The sequence below is a fragment of the Thermobia domestica genome, chromosome 8 (genome assembly GCF_964235325.1).
Source record: "Thermobia domestica chromosome 8, izTheDome1.hap1.1, whole genome shotgun sequence".
Taxonomy (NCBI): Eukaryota; Metazoa; Arthropoda; class Insecta; order Zygentoma; family Lepismatidae; genus Thermobia; species Thermobia domestica.
Window position 1 is genome coordinate 197873063 of NC_137461.1, and position 23431 is coordinate 197896493.

The 23431-nt window shown below is 38.1% G+C and overlaps 1 protein-coding gene across 1 annotated transcript in view; it reads left to right on the forward strand.

Annotated features, from left to right (window-relative positions):
- Positions 1 to 23431, forward strand: part of LOC145691915 (mite allergen Lep d 7-like) — a 61132-nt gene that overhangs the window by 32561 nt on the left and 5140 nt on the right. Inside the window, exon 5 of the mRNA XM_081767222.1 lies at positions 19825 to 19974. Coding sequence (XP_081623348.1) covers positions 19825 to 19974 — 150 coding nt within the window. The remainder of the gene's footprint in view (positions 1 to 19824; positions 19975 to 23431) is intronic.

Below are 23431 nucleotides of genomic sequence, written 5' to 3' on the forward strand. Positions count from 1 at the left end.
TACTAATGTAATTGCAAGTACTACCAGTATCCACTAAGCAATTTACACACTTCCCTTTTATATAAACCGGTACAGTAATTAGTTTATGCGAAAAGGGGGTATTTTCCAGTAAGTTCTCACTTTCCCTTGACCAGTTACAGGTTTGAACACTATCCTTTACACATGTCTGACTGTTCCCACCATTTTGATCAACATTACAATTTAATAATTGATGGGGGTTATAATAACACCTTTGAGTGGGTTGCCTTGATTGCATAATTACCTGATCTCGAGTATTTTTAACACCGACCATCGCAGACGATTTCCGGGATGGTACCATATCCCGATTTCCCCTAACAGGTGTTCGCAGTTTATAATAATCGGCCTTATACCTATGTAACATATCATACCTAGCTGACAAAGACATTAATTGCTCAAACGTATGAGGCATCCCATGTTCTACCAAAAACATATGGGCTGAAGGACAGACCATGTTACATATTAGATCACACACAGCATTTTCGCAAAAAGGACAGGTCAAGGACGTTAATAATGCTTAATTTAAAATCTGCAAATTCAAAAAGCGTTTGATCTTCACTCTGCATTGTGTAAAAATATTTTGACATGAACTGGGTACGAGCAACAGTAGAGATAAATCTGAGCATAATTCTTCTACAAATAGTTTGCCACGAATAAGAACCACCGATAAGGACCTGTATCATTTCCTGAACTTCACCTCTAGAACGTGTAAGACAGGCAATGAGAATCAAATCTAAGGGTAAATTCTTACTTCTCACAATACTATCCAATTTCAGTAGAAATTTAAATGTTAGTTCCGTATTAGAACCATCTATAATAGGAAGTGAATTTATTTCATTAATTAGAGCTCGATAAACACCATCTGATGCAGTTTACTGAAATTTAAAGTCAAGTTATTTGAAAAGGAAGTATTTTGAGTAGTACTCCTATTTTCATTACAGCCTCCGGCTCCGCCACTGAAATTTTGTTGGGTTAGTGGTTGACTAAATCCACCCCCCACGTTCAAATATTGGGTTTTCAAATTCATATGAGTACCCCAAAAACTCATCACTACTTGTACTAGAGGTTTCTCCCTCATTATTATGTCCCGAAGGAAAATTTAAATCTCTGGCCCTCCTATCGTAATTCTGTGCCATATTGCTAACGTCCTTCACAAGACAAATATATAGTAATAATACTAGAATAGTACAAAATGACCCCAATGTTAGGCACATAAAATAGTTTTGCCTCTAACCAGCTGAATTCCAAACGTTACACAAAATTGGGGGGAGGAGCAATTCTTACAAGATCCTTCCCACATACAAAATTTTTGGAAAGCAGCCTGTTGACTGCTAAACTTTCAAATTATATATGTTGCGGAGAACCACAACATACATAATTCAGTGCAACATGTAAACCTATACCTCGGTAGACCAACCCTAGCTCCTACCTTCAAAACTTTTTTTTTCAAAGGAGGAACCACTGGACAACTCCACCGAAATATAAGTTTACTTTTGCACTACGGGTAATGGAGCAAATTCTACTTTCCAAAATTATAACTTTAATTCCTTTATCTTATTTCAAAAATGTTTTTTTTTCTGAGTACCAAATCAGTGGGGTAAGGATCTAATCTACTTCTTGAAATTGTGAATTCCCAAAAATTCAATGTAGTGAACAATTTATTTTAACAAATAAATATAGAAAACAACAATAATAAATATAATTATATATAACGATTTAAATTCCGTATTTTGATACTTGCTAACTTGAGTACTTTAATAGAACAAACAAATCCAACCTTGAACTGGGAACGAATACTTGGTTCAATCAAATCAAACGGTAAATTTCTCACAAATGCATACTTTTTTTTCACAAAAGTTATTTAACAACTTCTTTACCTGTTGTTGTATGAAATCCTCCTTCAAGGTTCCGATTAAGGAGAGGGCAAGCAAGAATTCTTAAAAACACTCTGACTTTTTCCTTTTTTGAAACTATCATAAAGCTTACCTTGAGAGAAACAGTGAACAGAGTCAGTGACTGAATCCTCTATAAATTTTGAATAAAAATAAAAATGCCAAAAGAGATTAACATAGAGGACCCTTTCACTAACTCTCCCACCTCCTCTGTAAGTCACACATAATAATTCAAATAATGAAACTTCCAAAGATACAAATCACTTACTCGCAATGATTAGAACAAAACTTACTATATTAAATTGTCACTATTTTCACCTTTCATTTGCCATATTTTAATCTTCCAAAGCACTAGTTTCAAACAGAAGTAATTAACTTTTAAAAGTCAGTCACTATAACTTTACGTATTACGTTCCCATTCTTATAAATTTAAAGAACCCATTTCGAACTACATTACCCTACCGTGTTTAGCAGTCAACAGGACGCCGCCTCGTGTTTTGCACACAGAGGAAGCCTTCCCGATGACGTCAGCTACACAATCGCGCAGCCTGACTCGGAAGTGAGCCATTACGCAGTAGCTTGACAAAACAGGGTTGCCAGTCTACTTTGACGGAAACATTGAAAGGGGGTTTCATTTACAATTAGATAATAACACAATGATAATAATTAATCGTAACAATCCTTTGTGAATATTCAAGGTTACAATCTTTATAATAATTTTACTTACAACGCTACCGGTACAGCTATTCTTGTTCGTCAGGGTATACAGTTTGACAATATTTTTTACCATCCATCTGGTCGCTTAATTAGTGGTATGATTGGAGATGTCAAAATTTTGAACTTGTATTCCCCTTCGGGGAATAATCAAAGGGCTGCCCGCAATGAATTTTTCGACACAGTGGTTGCTCCGGAATGTGCCGGAAATTATGCTTGGTCTTATCATTGGGGGTGATTTTAACTGTGTCCTACATCAATCACAGCAAATTCCGGGCTACAATTATTGTGCTACTCTACATAGGTTGGTAACAGGCCTTGGGTTAAAAGACTGTTGGCTTACGTTACATCCGGATTCCCCAGGTTTTACTTTTTTTACGCATACAAGCTCGTCCAGAATAGATTGTTTTTTTGTTTCTCAACCTTTGCTTGGCGGGCTACTTGATATGCAAATTTCTCCCACATGTGCTTCTGATCATTTTGTCCCACATTTAAGTATTATGTTAAATGTTAATAAAATACCGAGAGGCAGAGGTCTCTGGTATCTCAATACATCTATTCTAGTGGATGAACTATATGTGCAAGAGTTTACCGATACCTGGCATCGCCTCGTTCAGCGGCGTTCTCCTCGTAAAACTATTGTTGACTATTGGGAATACAATGTTAAACGCATGATTCGTTATATGTCTATTTCCTATTGCAAAGATAAGGTGCAGGGTTTTAATCAAATGTACAATTTTTATTATGGTGTCCTCCACAATTTATATACTCTGGCTCTTCAAGGGGACAAACGAATAGCATCCATTAAAGAGGTGAAGGCAAAACTATTACAAATCCATCGTCGTCAACGAGCGGGAATTCATATTCGGAGTAAAACTCTATCCATGGATTCCGATGAGTGTCTGTCTGTATATCAAGTATTGCGCGAGCGTCAGCGCTCTAGGTCTCAACTTATTGAAAATATCACTGATGAACATGGAGAATCCGTCACTAAGTTTTCTGATATACAAACTATCATCCTTCGACACTATCAACAATTATTCAATATGCAGGATGTCGTCACAGCACCTCCCATTGACTACTTTGCCCATCTGCCGCATAGATTAAAAGTGGAACAACAACAAGCGCTCACTCAACCATTTTCTCAGGAGGAAGTGAAGCAAGCCGTCCTCACAGCCCAGAATTCTATAACGCCTGGCATAGATGGACTCGGTATAGAGTTATACAAGACATTTTTTTTATTTAATGGGACCCATGCTTACTGAATGGGTGAATTATGTACTGCAAGTAGGCATTTTGGGAGTCGGACTGCTGTCATTGTGTTAATTCCGAAGAAGACTCATCCTCGTACAGTGGCGGACTATAGACCTATATCTTTACTCACCTGCGATTATAAAATAATTAGTCGATGTATTAGTGCCCGATTACAAACTGTTCTTGCCCAACTTGTTGGGCCTCTTCAACATACTGGTCTACCACATAAACGTGCTCAAGATATTCTTGCTGCTATACGTGACGTCATTACCTACCATCAAGATATTGACCAATGTGCTGCGGCCTTAGTTGCCTTGGACTATTCCAATGCTTTTGATCGAGTGAACCATACATACTTATTTTCTTGTCTTCAAGCCTATGGATTTGGCGATGATTTCTGTAATTGGATTAAGCTGTTATATTGTAATTGGACAATCAAACTCAAAATTAATGGATATCTCAGTTCTGCCTTCCGCATTAGTAATGGCATCCAACAGGGCGGTCCCTTGAGCAGTCAACTTTTTATTCTTAGTTTAGGGCCATTTCTATATAATGTCCAACATGCCCTTCATGGTGTCACTATATGTAATACTTCTGTGCGAGTTTACTCATTTATGGACGATGTAACATGTTTCACGACTGGTCACTCTGACTTCGCCGTTTTACTACAGCACATACGGCTCTACGAATCAGTACCCGGAGCCACGCTTAACCCTAATAAACCGTACGTTATGCCTCTGGGTAAGTCAACCACTATTACTACTACTTCCATTGGTCAGTTACAACAGTCAGTTAAAATCTTGGGAGTGACTTTCAGTTCCAGTGTAGTGGACATTATTACTAATAATGTTGGCCTTACAGTGAATCGGCTAACTTATGTTCTTGACCAACATCGCTTTCGGAACCTTAGCCTTTTATCTCGCTTAGAATTTGTGCGTTTGTATGGATTATCTCAATTATATTACATTGCCCATGTCCTGCCTTTTTCTAACTGTCATCTTGAAAAAATTAAGAAAATTGTGGGTAATTTTTTGTGGAAACCTATGATTTTTCGTGTTTCCTACCAAATCTTGTGCAACGATTTCCAACAAGGTGGATTAAATTTGAAAGATGTCGAATTGCAGACCCAAGCCCTATTTCTCCAACGATGTTTACGTTTACTCCACGAGTATCCTGATCATCCTACCACTCAGCTTCTCATGAACTTATTACACCGTGTTCCATTAGAAGCACCTTTCTATCTTGGACACCTCCCGCCTCAATATACATGTCTGAAACCGGTTTTGTATGAGATTTCTTATCGATTGTTAAATCATGATTTAGACGAAGTGCCCACTCTTAAAAGACTGTATTCGGTACTTCGACAACCTTGTACTCTTGTTCCTACCATTGTTACTCAGCATCCCCATCATAATTGGCAACGTATCTGGCGTGTTCTACATGCTCCTTATTTAACTTATCGTGCAAGATCCGTATGGTTTATTGTGGTGCATCAAATTGTTGATACTGTATCCCGACGACATTCCCTTGGATTTAGTGACTCTGACCTTTGTGCTTCTTGCAATGTCAAGGACACTATTGCACATCGTCTTACCGAATGTGGTGAAGCAACAGTGGTGTGGCCTCAGTTCTGTCGCTATATGGCCCACATGTGCCGCACTACCCCCACGGCTATTTAACAGACTTTATACTTTTTCCCGACTTTAATTTTTTTCCGAGAACGTGGTTGATTGGCAACACTGTTTTATACTTGTTCGTAGAATCTCAGAAACTTGTTCATACTACCTATATTATGTTTTTATATGCTCAGCTAAACCAAATTCCTTTTGCTATGCGCAATAGGTTGTTTGCAAATTTTTTAGTGTTCTATCTGCATAATGTACCTATTCTTGTATCTGCCCATTTGTATTACCTTCCTTAGTTTGTTTATTGCCTTGTACTGACATTAAGTTGCAATAAAAAAAATAGTAGAGCGTTCACCTCTGGTGCTTGGGGTCCCGGGTTCGATCCCAGCCCTCGCCAAGTGAACTTTGTGGTGGACAAACACCGTGTGCGTGGGTTTTCTCGGGGTTCTCCCGTTTCCTCCTACTTTCTTCATTCCACCATTTCATTCATCACTCATCATCACAGTCTCCTTTACCCTAACCGGCATAAGCGCGGTACGTAAAACTCAAAGATTTTTTTCAAGACGATTGCGTTCGCAAGTTCGTTTGATGGATGAACGACTAAGGGTAACTTCGTCCAGATTGTGGCCCAAACCTTTGGCGTTGCTGCTATAATGAAAGTTGCTTCTCTCTCAGTTAATTTTGATCGGTCTAACATAGAAGCAAGTTCGGGAGTAATGTGTGTGAGGACTTCTGCAGGGCATGCTGTTGCGTAGATTTCGTCATTTAGATTTTACTTAATTCGAAATTACTGCCACTATCGCAATCGCTCTAAACAAACAGCGTAACTGCGTTGAGTTGAGTTGAATTTCAGTTTAGCGTCTCTTTCAGGAGCGAGGCTATATGAGACGTGGACCTACTGATTAACGTGGAATCCGAACCACATGAGCTCCCGCCGGGAATCGAACCCGGGTCTCCCGCGTCAAAGGCGCGTATGCTAACCGCTTAGCCAGGGAGGAGCTTCAGCGTAACTCTGTTAGTAGCGGTGTGTGGTGTTTCTGGATTATAATCGTTAAATAAATGAAAAACAAGTTCCGTCACCGGAAGCCAAGTGAAGTGCGACTGCAACTCATCAACTGAGACGAAATCAAGTTATTGTTTTGCTAAACTTGTAACGTAGGTGGAATCAAATTCATCATTGCAGTGAATATGGTTTAAAATGTTTAAAGTTTAAATTGTTTCTAATAGCATGATAAATACAAATTGCAGTGGGTGCATCAAAGGGAATGAAATACCAATATAACATGATAAGATAGCCTTAGTGGATCATTGTTGGAACAATATTTCCTACAGTGGAATATTTGATTTGTAATAAATAATGACATGACATGGGTAGAGGAGAACAAATGCACAAAAGCAGGGTGTACCGCATTTTCAATAGCTACAGCGACAATAAAGCACTAATTTTGTTAAATTTTTAAGTTGCTTGCGCAACCTCTAAATATTGAACAATTGACTTAAAATTTTGCGTATATTATTTATTTATAAAGGAGAAGAAATTTAGAGGGTGCCACGGTACAATTTCAAATTTTCGAATTTTTGGACCACCCTAATGTCCCTGTCCGAATCTCACAAGATTAGAGACTTAAAATTCAGTATTTAAACTCTTAATTGAAAATAATAAAACACGTGTTTCAGGTTATTTTACTTCTAAACTTTCGAGCGACGCGACGATAGAAAAGAGAAAAGTATGAATCGAAGAAAAAATTCGAAATCGAGATTCCAATTGATTTAGGCTACACCTTCCATGTTTCATATATATAATAAAGTGTAATATTTTCCATTGTACAAGCTTTGCTTTCAGTAGACTTAAAATCTGATTTAACCTACTCGCTGAATAAAATAATACGTTTATTGTAAAAACAAATACCAACATGTCACAGTTTCGCCCACTATCTACTTGGCTTTGTGGATAGTTGGTAAAACTGTTACACGTTAATTTTTTTTTTTTTACAAGAAACGTATTATTTATCTCAGCGAGTAATTTAAGACAGATTTAAGAGAAAGTGGTTTTCCAATGTCTGTTCTTATTTTCACCTTGACATACAGTCGGCTAGAGGCCATACCGTTAAGCGTGTTTGTGACAAATTTAAAACATAAATTTTTATGAGATTTTTCCAGACATTTTTCTCGAATTTTCTTCCTACACGAACAATTAAATATAGTTTACTGAAGGGAGAAAATAAACAAAATGTAATTTTCTTGAAAACGGCAAAACGATTTTGTTTATTTTTCATATTTTTCAATATTTCATTAACACTCCTATAATATTACATAAACCATTTCTCTGGGGAAAAATCGAAAAGAGGTAGTTTAGGCCTACCGCTCACTGGCAACATTTTGTCGGGCAATCTTATTGCTCTGGCTAAATGCATTAAGTCTTACGGGAGTCCGCTCACTGAGGCAACGGCAACAGAAAAGTTGCCGAGGTACATCCAAGCAGAGAAAGAGAAAAAATAAATGTTTTCTACAAGTTTTTTTCGCATAACAGTTCATCCCGTGTGTTGCGCATGAAAAGAAGTGGTCGCAATGGAAGCTGATATAATTATGTATGTCATTAATTAGTGATGAAGGCAATGAAAAATTGTGAAAATGAACAGCCAGCGTTATATATTTAAAAAAAAGTTTGGAAGAATATTCAGATATAAATTTAAAGAAAAAATTGTGGAAGGAAGTATGTTTCTCTATTGTAAGAAACTGGAATGAACTATCGATCAAGGAAAAATAATACAAGTATCTACACAGGAGTCTATTATATTTTGAAATGAAAATTAAATAACACCTTGGAGTTTTATGCTCGAGGGTTATGCCGGTAGATTAAAGGAGGCAGTGATGATGAGAGTGAATGAGATGGCAGGATGAAGAAAGTGGGAGGAAATGGGAAAACTCATGCACACGGTGTTTGTTGACCACAAACCCCACTTGGCGTGACTTGCGATCGAACCAGCAACCCTATGCACCAGAGGTGAACGCTTTACCTCCGAACCCTATTAGATTTTGACTCCGACATTGCAGTACAACTAAATGGACCAATGTCATTAGGCAGTCTGATTATTATTAACGATTATTTTACAGGTAAATCACTAATACACGCATAGTACATGCTTACCTTAACGTTACTATTAGCCTTTCTTCAGATGGTACAGTTATTCTGAAGTTTGTGATTATCTTTGTTATTGCTGGTCCTACTAGAGACAACAGTTCATCAAAGAGAATCACATTCATTCTACAGTAGCTAAAGAACTTCGAGGGATAATTGAATAAATCACTAGATATATAGCGTGTAAAATTTTCCCTTCATCAATCTCTCACTGTATATAGGATGTACCCAGTACATATTTTTCCTTATTTTCTTCCTTTTTAAATTCAGCATTAGCGCATAAACAATAGCATACTCTTCGAAGTCTATCGACTGTGTCCAATCAAACCAAATTGTGATATCAAATGCCCCGCAACTTTTCTGTTGCCGTCGCCAGTGAGCGAGGGTGTGGCAACAAAAATGTTTTGTCACCGTGAAGTTGCTGACTGTATTTTTTTTAATGCTAGCCATAGGCTAACAACCTCTAAGAGGGCTACACCCTCTTTTAGGGAAGGGAAGTGAGAGTATTACTAGAGGACTGAAGGATTGGTTGTTGGGCTATGGGCTGTATTATTTATTAATTAATGTTTATTATTCTTATCATCAGTTGGAGGAAAGGTCATTATGATCTTTGCGATCATAAACATACTGGAGGTTACACTGGAACATAAACAAGATACAGACATGAGCATAAAGACAACATAGTATATAAGGCAGAAAGAGAGTAGAAAAATAGTCTATATAATGGGTGTGAGAAATCTAATACAAAGTTAAAGAGCAGAGAAACAAATCAGAAGACATGATGAAAATGAGGGATGAGGTTAAGTGCACTTGACGCCACAACACAATAGAGGGTTGTTAGAAAGACGCATGTAGTTATCTTCTGCCTAGGGGTGGCTCTAGGCTAATGGAGACGTGGTGAATCCTGTTAGAAAAATGGAATCACTGTGCATATGATGGGAAGATATGAGGAAGATGTACATGCAAACGGTAGTCTTCGAGGATCTGTAGATCGAGATGGTCTGGAGGGACTGTGTAGCAATATAATGTAAAGAGGAGATGAAGCGGAGTATTATGGTATCGTGCTGGCGAGGAGTGCAGTGCAAGGTGGTGCATAGTTTGGTGGATGGTGATGTGTGTAGCGTTGGGTAATGAATTTTAAGCGAAGAGTTTCGAAATGGTAGCTGAGGATAGGGAATGATATTAAGGAATATAAATCACGTTTTGGGCTGGGGAGAGAAATGCGGAAGGCAATGCGAAAAGCATGTCTCTCTAAAATGGCTAGTTTCGTGTAGTACGAGGGAGGGGCGAAAATCCATGCCGGAAAACCATATGTGAGAATGGGTCGGAGGAAAGCCTTGTAGGTGTTGAGAACAACGGGTGCTTTGAGGCCCCAGGTTGTGCCGGTTAGTCTCTTCAGGAGGTTTAGGCGGTTATAAGCCTTAGTTTTAACATGGTGAAGATGCGGTTTCCATGTTAAATGATGGTCGAAAACGATACCTAAGTATGTAACGATTCGTGTGGGAATAATGGGCGTATTATGGACATGAAGTGACAGACGAGATGGATTCCGGTGGACTCTAGTTCGTTTACGTGGTGGTATGAATACAATAGCTTGAGTTTTTGTGGCGTTAATCTTGAGTTTCCATTTAGAACACCAGTGGGTGAAACGATCGATGGCTATCTGTAACGAAAGATTGATATCCTGAATAGTTTTGCCAAGAGCAAGAAAAGCTGTATCATCTGCATACTGAAACTGGTGGACGTCAGTAGGAAGAGGTGGAAGGTCGGCAACATATAGGATGTACAATAATGGGGAAAGAGCAGAGCCTTGAGGAATACCACACATGAGGAAAATTGGATGTGATAGCTGTTCGTTAATGGCAATGTAAGTGATGCGACAGATGAGAAAATGATAAATGATGCGAATGTATGACAGCGGTAACTGAAATTTAATGAGTTTATAAATTAACACAATATGTCAAACCTTGTCGAAGGCTTTTTCAAGATCAAAAAGGACAAGACATGATGGTAGGATGGAATTGTAATGATTTGTTATGAGTGTTGTTAGACGAAGTAGCTGATCATTAATAGAAAAGGAGGGGCGGAAACCAGCTTGATGACTCGGCAGTAATTGGCGGTCTAGTAAATTTGGGTGGAGACGTTTCACAAGAATGCGCTCGAATATTTTGCTGAAAGTAGATGTTAATTGAATAGGTCGGTAAGAAGAAACAGCAGACGGTGGTTTAGCTGGTTTGGGGAACATGAGAGTCTTGGAAACTTTCCAGTCTGTGGGGAAAAAACCTGTACGTAATATGAATGTATAAATGAGCGCCAGAATGGTGAGTAGTATAGCAGGGCTTTCCTTAATATGGCGATAAGTAATGGAGTCGAAACCTGGTGAGGTATTGCGTTTGTGCTGGACAACAGAGGCGATTTCCGATACTGTGATGGGACTGGTAAGAACATGATTGGGTAGTGGATGAGCGACATGAGGTTGGAGTGATGGACAGTTAAGGTCTACTTGATCTACTAGATGATTGTTGCCTATGTTATCTGATGCTGAGGGTGTGAATATAGTTTGGAGGTAATCAGCAAAGGCATTTGCTTTATCGGTGTCGGAATGTAATGGCGTATCTTGTAGAAGAAGCGGATATGGGGTCTTAGTATGCTTGCCACAAAGAGAATTGAAGCGTTTCCAGTAGCGACTAGGATGAACTGTATCGGATAGGTGATTGCAAGTTTTCACCCACTGGCGTAATTTGTAAGCAGAAATATAGTTACGGACTGTGCGTTGAAGTTGGTGATGAAGTCTTAGGGCGTCGGGATTCCTGGTGCGTAGAAATTCGCGGTAGGCTTGTCGTGATCGACGAACAAAGGCTAGGTATTGGGGTGGTAGTTTTGGACGATATGGAATTGATTCTGATTGCGGAATATAGAGTGCAGATGCCTGTTGAATGGAAGTGGTTAAGTGAGTAACTAGATCTGTAAGTTCGTCCGGCGTAGTGGGAGATGTGGAATCAACTAAGGTGTTTGAGAGATAGGTACGATATTGAGTCCAGTCAGCTTTGTCATAGCGAAGTGAGATGCGTGGCGAAAATGAGGATTGAACAGTAGTCAGGCCTGAATGGTATATGAGCTTGATGGGTGCGTGATCACTGCCAATTAGGTCGAGGACATCAACAGTACAACGATTAATGATTGTGTTTGAGACTATTGCTATATCTGGAGTGGTATTACTGATGGGGCGAGTACAGCGAGGGAGATTAAGAGAAGTTCCTGTGATATGAACTGTGATGAAGTCAGTGAAAGAGGTTTGTTCAGCTGCTGAACGGCTATGAAAGTTTACATCAGCAAGGATAATAAAGTGTTTATAAGTATTGGAAATATGTGAGAAGAAGGCATGAGGTATAGGAAGGCCAGGACGCACGTAGATAGTAGCAAGGGTGAGGGCGATGTTACGGAAATATAATGTGGTGATGATGTGTTCTGGGAGATGTAATAGAGGACAGTTATGAGACCGAAACGGGATTGTATGTCGGAAACCAATTGCAGCTCCACCATTGGCTCTGAGGGCTGGCATATGGCTATCGTGACGGAGTAAAGTGAAACGAGAAAGGGAACAAGATGAAGTGGGTTTGAGAAATGTTTCATTAAGGAGGAAAGCTGTGACTTGTTCTTCGAGTAAGAGTGTTTCGAACAGCACTTTGTTTTTAACAAGGGATCGGATGTTAAGAAACAAAAATACTATATCCATACTGGGTACGATTATACTGAGGTTTCGAGGCGAGTTGTGTGGAAGTGAACATAGTTATTAGAGTAAGTTGCGAACAAAGATACATGAAATGTAGATTTGGCAGCGGCAATAATTTGTTGAAGAACGTGTTGGCGTTGAAAAGGGTGGAAGTTTTGCAAAGTAAGGGCAAGGAATTCTAGTAATTTACTAACTGTAACGGGGTCATCAACGGAATTATCGGTGGAAGTGGATGATTCGGCGGTTTTCAGCGGAACAACAAGTTCGGGATGTGACTCTTGAGCAAAAGGTTTGCCTTTGCACTTATAACTGTAAGCTGGGTGCTGTTCGGTGCAAGTAGAACATTTCGGAGGCTGTGCCATCTTGGGACAAGAACGAGTTTGGTGAGAGCCAGCACAAAAGCCGCAAACTGTAGGATTTGGACAGGCAGATGTGGGATGTGAATTGTATTGTTGGCATTTTTCACACCGTAGTGGGAGAGGCACAGACGACCGGGAGAGCTCTACACGATGTTTACGTTTATAAATATATGCTCCATAAGAGAGCAGGTTGTCAATTGTGCTTTGAGAAGACGTAAGGACAAGCATAATGTAGGTGGCACCAATATTGTTTCGTATGCGAACAACCTTTTGAACAGCATGCCCTTCGTACTGAAGTTCCTCTTGAACCTCCTCTTCGGTATACGAGGGATCAACGCCACGAATAACCACGGAAAGAAGTGGAGGCCGTTTTGGGGGAGGCGCTTGTTTACGTTTAGCGGAGTTAAGTGATGTAATGATAGCCTGCTTTCCAAAGATCTCAAATGAAGCTTTATTCCGAACTAGGATGGCGAAATTAGGATCTGGAGATTTCAGTATCATGCCGTTTCGTGATTTTACGACTTGAGAAAGAGGAGCACTCGGTATATACTTGCGGAGTTGAATTGTTACGAATTTCTCATTACTGTACTTGGTGTCAAAATTTTGAAGCAAAAAAGAGTGAAGTATCGGGACAGACGGTGAAGAAGATGAAAGATGAAATGAGTTATTGATGTTGGTTGGCTGGGCTTCCATGTCTGAAGTATCTGAGGCATTTTCTCGATGTTGTCTCTTTGCCGGTTGGCGAGTCTGCTTAACAGAGTCAGCATAGAGTTGTTGACCGTGTGGAGATCTGGACCTCGTGGACACATTAGAAGTTGTAGAGGCAGTAGAACTGCCTGACTGCGTACGCTGTCTGTTGCTCAAATCCCTCTTCTTGGCCACTTTCGCAGCCGAAGCAGAGGGAACGGCAAACACAGGAGGGAGGCCTTGATGTCGTCCATCTAACGAGGATCCAGTAGAAATAGGAGGATCAGACATAATGGAGAGCCGTGAGCCTAAATAATGATGCAGTAATGCGCGATGAATGAGATGAGCAAGGTGGGACAACCCGTTTGGATAGTTGTCCAGGTGGGGTAACTCCCCTGGCTCGATCTGTAGATCCGGCTGCCCTTGGCTAGATAAGTCTGACAGACGGTACGTGAGAAAGAGACAGAAGGTGAGACCCAGGATAAGGAAAAGGAAGGTTTTTCCAAAATTCGTCACCATACAAGAAGCGACGCTTCAGAGCACAGCTCTGGAAAAGTATGCTGACTGTAGGCGACAGCGACAAGATATTTGTGCAACTTTTTTTGTCGCCAGTGAGTGGTAGGCCTTACTTTTGGGATGAGTTTTTCCTTGGACAATTTTCGTAAAAGTGACTTACATGCTAGACAAATTTGTTTATATTTTATAAACAAATGTTCCAATAACAAACCAACAATATAGTATAAGAATTTCTCATTTAAAAAATTCAAAGTAGTTGTTTGCTGTGGGGGTGAGTTTTTATCAGATGATTTTCTGAAAAACGACTCCAGTAACTTTGTTCATATTCACAAATAAATACTCCATTAGCAAGCCTACAATATGGTAAAAGTCATTTTCATCAACAAAGGTATGATAGGTAGTTTGCTCTTGGAGGTGTTTTTTTTCTTTTCCATGAGAATTTTCGCAAAAAAAAAAAGCAAGAAAAAAGAAAAGAAAAGTTTTTACATATTTCATAAATTGATGCTCCATTAATAACCTATAATATGGCATAAATAATTTCTCGTTTAATACAAAAAATCCACTAGGAGTAGTTTGCTCTTGGAGGTGATCTTGTTTATACTTCCTCACAGAGTCGGTCTATAAATAATAAGAGAACGAATCAAGCTCTAATTATTCATATAATTACCCTGTGTTTCGTCCACGCCTATATCTTGGGAGGTCACCCGGAGTTCACTAGCCTCCCTTTTCTCCTGTAATAAAGTTAAGGGAGTCAATTTCCTTGCACAGCGTGAAACTACTGTAAACTCCCAAACTATAGAAATTCAATATTCAAACTTAAAATAGTTCATCTATATTTACAATCGATTAAAGAGATCATAGGTAGAACCTGTTCCTCGGACGTTGAATCCATATCAGAAAACGATTATCCGTTGTTCTTTACACCTTTTGATGTATGGCGATAAAGGTTGAAACAGAAAATCGTTAATATGATCCACTTTCGGAATAGATGGTTAAGGAAGGAGATAGAACCTACTCTTGGGAAGCTGAATCGTTGCAAAAATAAAATTCATTTTGATATTTCGTGCCGATTTTGTAGATCGGAAATCGATATTGAAACTGGAAGTAGTAGTATTTCAACCTTTCTAATTTTGTTAGTGTTGTGGATTCTGATAGTATGTTCTCTTGAGATCTTGAATTATTTGCAGATAAGAGCTCGTCTTTTAACACTATTTTTTCTATGGCGATAAATGCTGAAAAAATAAATAGTTCACTTGTACAACTTCCGGTTTCAATAGAGAGTTAACGGAAGATACAAAACCTGCTCTTACCATTCTCAATCGACTGAAAAAAATAGCTTCTTGATATAGTTTACTGTTCTTGCCCTATAAAAATCAGTATTGAAATCGGAAGTAGTAGTAAGTTTCAACCACTTCCGGTTTTGATATTGTGTTGCTTGAATGTAATGATATGCTCTCTTGAGACACTCCATCGATTCCCGAAAACCTCTTACCGTTATCTATTACCATTTTTGTCCTATGGAGGTAAGTGTTGAAACAACAATGGCAAATTCGAACCACATCTGGTTTTAATAGAGGGTTAATGAAGAAAATGGAACCTATTCTTGCGCAGAAGACAGCATATTGATATCTCTTATCGATTTTGCTCAGTGCAAACTAGTATTGAAACCGTAATATTAAATTTGAACCACTTCCGGTTTTAATAGATATTTGCAATAGTCATGGTATGTTGCCTGGAGACGCTGAATCGTTTGGAAGAACCCGGTATCTGTTATCGTTTTCATTCTATGATAATAAAGGTTGAAACCTGAAATTACTACTTTCAACCACTTCCAGTTTGAATGGAGAGTTAACAGAGGAGTTAGAATCAAATATTGGGACACTGAATTAACTAAGAAACCGCATATCGATCTTCCTTACCCTTTTCGCTCTAATACTTGTCGACAGATAAACTGGTGGACGAACGGACAATCTATTCTATAAAACTTCCAGTACTTATGCATAGCATAGTTTCTAAATCTAATAAAACTGAAATTATATGTCATTATTGTGTAGGATATTTCCATTAGCAAACATACTCCACTGCAGCCCTGCAGTTCCTTTGAAAAATTTTTAATCTACAAGAACTTTAATTCAGTGAATAGTGTTGTAAATAGAAAAAAAAAAGTTCGTATTTTTTCAGAAATGTATATTTGTTTTAGAAAAAAAGAAAACATTGCCTCTCGTTTTTTTTCTAAATTTCGTTTTTTTTTCAAATAGTCATTTGTAATGCATCTTACATCTATTTAAGTATGAAATATTTTTATGTAGGTGTAATCACCGTAAAATGCAACATAAATCAAACGTTAGATACTGATACGCTACAAATATTTTACAATTTACATGAATACCATACCTGGGTTCGATTCCCGGCGGGAGCTCATGTGGTTCGGATTCCACGTTAATCAGTAGGTCCACGTCTCATATAGCCTCGCTGCTGAAAGGGACGCTAAACTAAAAAATCAACTCAATCAATCAATGAATACCATACCTATTAACAATTCGGGTTTCAGCAGTTTTCGTAGGGTGTTGCAGGTTGTCATGATATATATATACAATTAAGACACTGTGTCGGTTATAAGGAAGAGTTTGTTGCTATCCATTATAATTTCTGCTCTATGGCAGTAAATATTTAAACGAGAAATAATTCATTTGAAACTCTTCGGATTTGCATAGAAGATTAGCGGAGTTCATGAAGCCTATTCTTGGGAAGTTAAATCGATTGTAATAAACAGCATCTCCATATCTGTTACCATTGTTGTTTTATAGAAATTAGTATTGAAACCAGAAACACCATTTAATTTCAACCACTTCACGGTTCCGTGGAGTACTGCGAGTTATAATTACCATATGTTATTTTTAGAAACTGAATCTATTTCAGAAAATTTTATTTCGGTAACAATTACCATTTGTTGCTCAATGGGATAAATACTGAAATCGGAAATGTTTAATTTGAACTATTTTGCATAGAGAGTTAAGGGAGAAGATGGAATCTAGTTTTGGGAAATTGAATCGATAATAGAGCCTCATAGTGATATATCTGACCAATTTTGCTGTATGGAAATCAGAATTTAAACCAGAAGTAATAGCAAATTTCAATCATACCGCCTTTAATGAAGTGTTGTGCGTTACGAGACCGTGAATTGATTGCAAAAAAGCGTTTGTCGTTATGTATTAGCTTTTTTTATCCTATGCGATAAATGTTGAAGCTGAAAGGATTCGTTTAAAAAACTTCCGGTTTGCATACAGAATTAATGGAGGAGATGGAACCTATTGTTGGGAGACTGAATTTATTGCAAAGAAACACATCTCTATAGCTCTTATCGTTTAAGCTCTAAGGGGCCGCGCTGGCTCAGTGGTAGAGCGTTCACCTCTGGTATTTGCGGTCCTGGGTTCGATCCCAGCCCCCGCTAAGTGAACTTTGTGGTGGACAAACACCGTGTGTGTGAGTTTTCTCGGGGTTCTCCCGTTTCCTCCCACTTTCTTCATTCAACCATTTTCATTCATTTCTCATTATCACCGTCTCCTTTAGCCTAACCGGCATAACCATGGGACGTAAAACTCAAAGATTTATATTTCGTTTAAGCTCTAAGCCCTTCCAGTTTCGGTAGATTATTTTGGATTGTGATAGACTATGTTCTCTTGAAACCTGAATCGTCTCCATTCACACTGTTTGTTGCTATCTATTACAATTGTTACTTATGGTGATGAATGTTGAAACTAGAAATAGTTAATTTGAACCACTTCAGGTTTAAATAGAGTTCAGCGGTTCTTAGGACGCTGAATTGATTCAAAAAAACACATTTTGATATCTCTGATCATATTTGGTCTGACATCTGTCTGATAACTGTACTGACGGACGGACGGAAGACATAGCCGTATGAAAGACTTCCGACACCTACGCTTAGCATAGTTTGAAAGTATAAAATTATGCATTTTTTCTCAATCGATGAATTTCGAAAACTTCCATATATACTGATTATATACATTGGCTTGTCCCTATGGATACTTGAATTTAATGTATATGAGCAGGACAACTTGGTATAATATAAAATCAAGAACGGTAAGCGAACAAAGTCTAATGTATTTAAACGCCGACGCCGATATTTTCTTCAAAACAGGGAAAAAGGCAAATTCTGAGGAAGAAACAAGCGAGTTTCGTTTCACAGTGTGGAACTATGATATACCTCCACACTATGCGAATTCAAAATTCAAACTTGAAGTACTACATTTATAACTACTGATTACAATAGAGTTATAAGATCAAAGATACAAGCTTTTCCTCAGACACTGATTTCATATCAAAATGCCATTAGGACTACTTGCTATTGATTACTGTTTATGTTCGATGGAATAAATGCTGAAACAGCAAATCGTAAATCTGAACCAGTTCTGCTTTGAATAGACGGATAAGGGAGAAGATAGAAGGTATTTTTAAGACACTGAATCGATTGTAAACAGCAGCTTCTATTATAGATTCTGTTCTACAGAGATAAATGATGAAACTGAATGTTTAATTTTCAACCATTTCCCGTTTGCATAGAGGATTAATGGAACAGATGGAACCTGTTCTTGTGAAGCTAAGTCGATTGAGGAAAATTTAATCTCGATATCTCTTTCCAGATTTGTTCTATAAAAATCGATGTTATAACCGAAAGTATTAGTAAATATCAAACATTTAGGGTTCCAGTAGAGTCCAACTGGTTGTGATAATATATTCTCTTGGAACACTGAATCGAAAGCACAAAACATGTAGTCGCTTTCTGTTACCGTTTATGTTCCATGTGGGTAAATGTTGAAACCGGAAGTGGTTAATTTGAACTATTTCTGGTTTAGAAAATTGCTAACTGAGGACACGGAATCTATTCTTGGTACGCTGAATAGGTTGCAAAAAATCTGTTCTTTTTACCCTTTCTGCTCTATAGAAATCAGTACCAAAACCGTGAGTACTAGTAAATTTCAAGCGCTTTCGGTTCTAGTAGAGTTCTACGGGTTGTGATAATACATTCCCTTGAGACTCTGAATCGATTCTCTTCTATGGGGATAGTTGATGAAACCGGAAATGATCTGTTTAATCCATTTCCGGTTTAGATAGATGGATAACGGAGGAAATGGAACATATTCTTGGAACGTGAATAAATTTCAGAAACCACATCTCTATATCTCTTATCGTTTTCCCTATATCAAAATAAATCATAGCCGGAAATAATAGTAAATTTGAACCACTTTAAGTCTTGGTAGAGTGTTGTAGATAATCATAGTATGTTACGATGATATGCCGAATCATTTGAAAAAATCAGTTTCTTGCTATATGTTAACATTTTCGATCTATGGCGATAAACGTTGAAACAGGAAATTGCTCATGTGAACCACTTCCGGTTCGAAACAAGGTTAACGGTATATCTTGGCGCTGAATCGATTGCAGAACACTTTTCGGTATCTCATGATGCCGTTTGTGCTCTAATACTTTCAACAGACGGACATACATAACCGTTTTTTTTTTTTTTTTTTTGAGACTTCCGAAACTTAAGTATATAATATTTTGGACGTCAAAAAAAGAAGAAGAAGAAGAAGAAAGAAAAGAAAAGAGAAAATGCAAAAAAATCTAAACATAAGTTGTTTAGTAAGTTGCTTTGATAGATCATTAGACTCTAAATATGAATAACATACACGTAAAGAATTAGCAATATATTCTTGTGTGATTTATTGACAATTTCCTTCTTTCATTTAATTTGCGTTACTTACTAATGTACTAATTATCGACAGAAGATAATTATCTGGATACTAAATAATTATGCAGAACTATCAATGCAGTTGTTATAGAAATTATATTAATTATATCTTTTCAGGGACTAATTACAACGTACAGAGGTTCATTTAAAGCGTGGAATGGAAAATTGTGGGGATTGTCTACGTTGTATAGAACAGGGGATGCTACCCTAGATTATAACGCGTCAACATTATATGTTTCTGCTTCACTTGGATTAAAACATACAAGAGTAAGTGTAGATAATTAAGCTTAAATCTCTCTCTCACTTTTTTTAAAGAAAGTAGAAATTTACGTTAGAAAAGATGGTTTTCTTTTTTAAGTTTTCCTTTCGTATTATCGATAATTTCGGCAACTTTGTACGCATTACAGCACATATCAAAGCCATTAAAAGATTTATGGCTAAATAAGGAAGTGATGGTTAATGTGCACTACTTGTTTTAGATGTAAATTGAATTGGAAAATTGCATACTTAATAATTCAAATCTTTAAAGAGTTCGTTGTTCCTGGAGTACATTTTCACACCAATATCATCCTCCAAATTTTTCTGATACAGCGGGCACAAATTGAAAATGAAATCTATTTCTATTAGCAATAACTTAAACTTTGAGAAACTTTTATCAATCTCTCCAAATAAGCTGACCGCACAGTGCACTTACATCTAGAAAATACCAACCAGTACGACGTCATAATGTATGGTTTCAGAACTCCTGTCACAGTAGATTAACTTGTACTGATAACGAAAATCACGTTATAGATTTTTCTAATAAAATGATGTGATCCATATAACAATGATCTTTAGAGATAATCGCATAAAGAGAAGGAGCGATCAATCAGTCAAAATTGACAATGTCACAAACGATAATGTGACAGTTTGTAAAATAAATATCCACTATATTCAGATCAAGGTCAATTTTTAATAAATTTAATTAGTTTACTTGAAACTTAACAAATTCTTACACACAACCGCTTAGTGACTTATAGGAAATATTTATGTTAAACCTAATATAATACATGTTAAATTGGGACTTTTATTTCTTCTTCAATATTCAGTGGTTACAGTGTTTATTTCATCTGGTGTGCATCTCATATTTAATGGACATATATTTTAAACTTCTGGTTTGTTAATTATAGGAGACCATCCTTTGCATTAGTAATTTTGCCAGTTTAGCAAAAAAATAAGGAAGCTTTATTTCTTTATTTAATGCATCTTTTAAAACCTATCCCAAAGCGTGAAATTATTTCTTTCTTGGTTAAGAAATTTTCTAAAGGAGGTTATTTTGTTCAAATACAGATCGTGATCAGAAAAATGGAAACACCTGTAGTTGGCAACACGTCAGATGTATGGGTTGGCAGTGGTGTCGTGGCGCCCGCGGCGCCGGACCGCTGGTGGTGGTGTGTTAGGTCAGTCTCCATACTACGTCAGGCGCAGTGGAACAGCAATGTCCAGTGGCTGCAGCAGACGGAGGTAGTGTAAAATGGGAGACCTCTCAGATTTTCAAAGAGGGCAAATAGTTGGGGCGCGGTTATGTGGAGTGAGTGTGACGGCACTGGCTACTGTGTTAGGTGTGTCGCGTTGCACATTGTCGAGGTGATGACGGCCTACACAACACACGGGAAAACCACATCGAGGAAGCGGAACAGTGGGCGGAAAAAAATCATGAGTGACAGCTCACGTCAGGTATTAAAGCGCATTGTCACGCAGAACCATCGTGCTACTACGGAGCAAGTGACGAAGGAACTCAATCAGCACCTCCCCCACCCTGTTTCGGCAATCACAATCCGCCGCGAATTACATGACGTAAACTTACGGGGTCGTGTTGCACGGGCCAAACCGCTCATCAGGGACCATAACGCTTTCTCACGCCGCAAATCATGCCACGACCATGCAACTTGGACCGTTGAGGACTGGAAACGTGTGATATGGTCGGATGAGTCATCCTTCACCCTATTCCCAACCACGGGCCGTGTTTATGTGTGGAGAACGCCCAAAGAAGCTTATGATTTGCAGTGTCTCCGCCCAACTGTGAAACATGGCGGCGGCTCGGTGATGCTGTCGGCCACCATATCATGGTTTTCATTGGGTCCTATCGTCATACTTAGCGGACGAATCACTGCCAACGATTATGCCGCAATTTTAGGAGACCACTTGCATCCTTTGGTCCGGATGTTGTTCCCGGACAATGACGCCATCTTTCAGGATGATAATGCACCCATTCACACAGCTGGCGTTGTTGGATCGTGGTTTGAGGAACATCTGGATGAAGTTCAACACCTCCCCTGGCCCGCCCAATCCCTAGATCTCAACATAATTGAACATCTGTGGTCCGTCTTGGAAACACGACTCCGACGATTTCTACCTCCATCCTCTCTCACAGAACTGGCCGATGCCCTGCACGAGGAATGGTATAAAATTCCACTTGTTACCATTCACGACCTCTATGCCTCCATCCCACGTCGCATCAAGGCTGTTCTGAAGGCGAAAGGTGGCCCGAAACCATATTAATATGGTAAGTTGCAATTTTGTTCAGGTGTTTCCATTTTTCTGATCACCATCTGTATATAGATATCGTTCCCTATGTTTCCTTTCTGACTATACGATTGTGTTTTCTTTTATTGATACCAAAACTTACACAATATACATGTGAATTCATGTAGTGTAGTCAATGGATCGTCTAGTCCACTGAAATGATACTTGTCCACTCAATAACAATGGGCATGTGACGCCTTCAATTTTCATATTATGGTGGAAATATCGTAAAGATAGTTTTCTGCAGGGTTTTGATTCTCCTGCAAACATTACGAAATGTGGACATGTTTTTTTTTAGCAATAAGCTGTTCATGTTCCTATATTTTCATGTTGCATCCTATTTTCTTGTAAGTCAGCGAATATATATAAAGGCAAGCACTTAATACGTTAACAAGGATGTCCAAACCAATCCGCCTGCAGCATGTTAAGTTTCCTTTTTCTACCAATACACACTATCTTCTCACTTAACTCGGTTATTTCCACCGAGTATACAATATCTAAATCGTTTAATTCCATAATGTGGAAACCGATATTAAGAATAATATTTCAATGGTGATACGTAATGTCTGGGTAAACATTTATTTTCTAGAAAATATAATTACTAACATAAATAATTAAGCACAACATAGAACAAACACAAACCACATAAATTTAATTAGCATTGCACGCAAGATATAAATATCAACTATGGTTATATAATAGATGATTTTCCACACGAAAATGTAAAAGAACAAACAAACAAACAAATAAAATTAATGTTATTGTTGTTATGGAGAAGCGTGTATATTGGCTAGTGCATTTGCCTTTGGTGCACGTGGTCCCGGGTTTGATTTCCAGAGGAAAACACTAACAAATTTAACAATCATTCACTTTCATTAACCATCCGTCTCCTTTAACCTAAAGACCATAAGTGTGGGACGTTAAACTAAAAGATTTCATTTTGGCTTCATAAAATAATGCAGATCTCAATTCTCCCATGTTATATAAAATATAAACTTAACTGGATTTTTCTTTTGTTCTTCTGGAGCTTACTGTACATGTTGCTTTGTTACAGATGGCATTAGATATGCTTGAAAACAAAGGATTAATTAGAATGTTTGTTAATGCAAAAGGTAGTTTTACTTAGAAATACATAAACATCAAATTGAGAACCGATTAA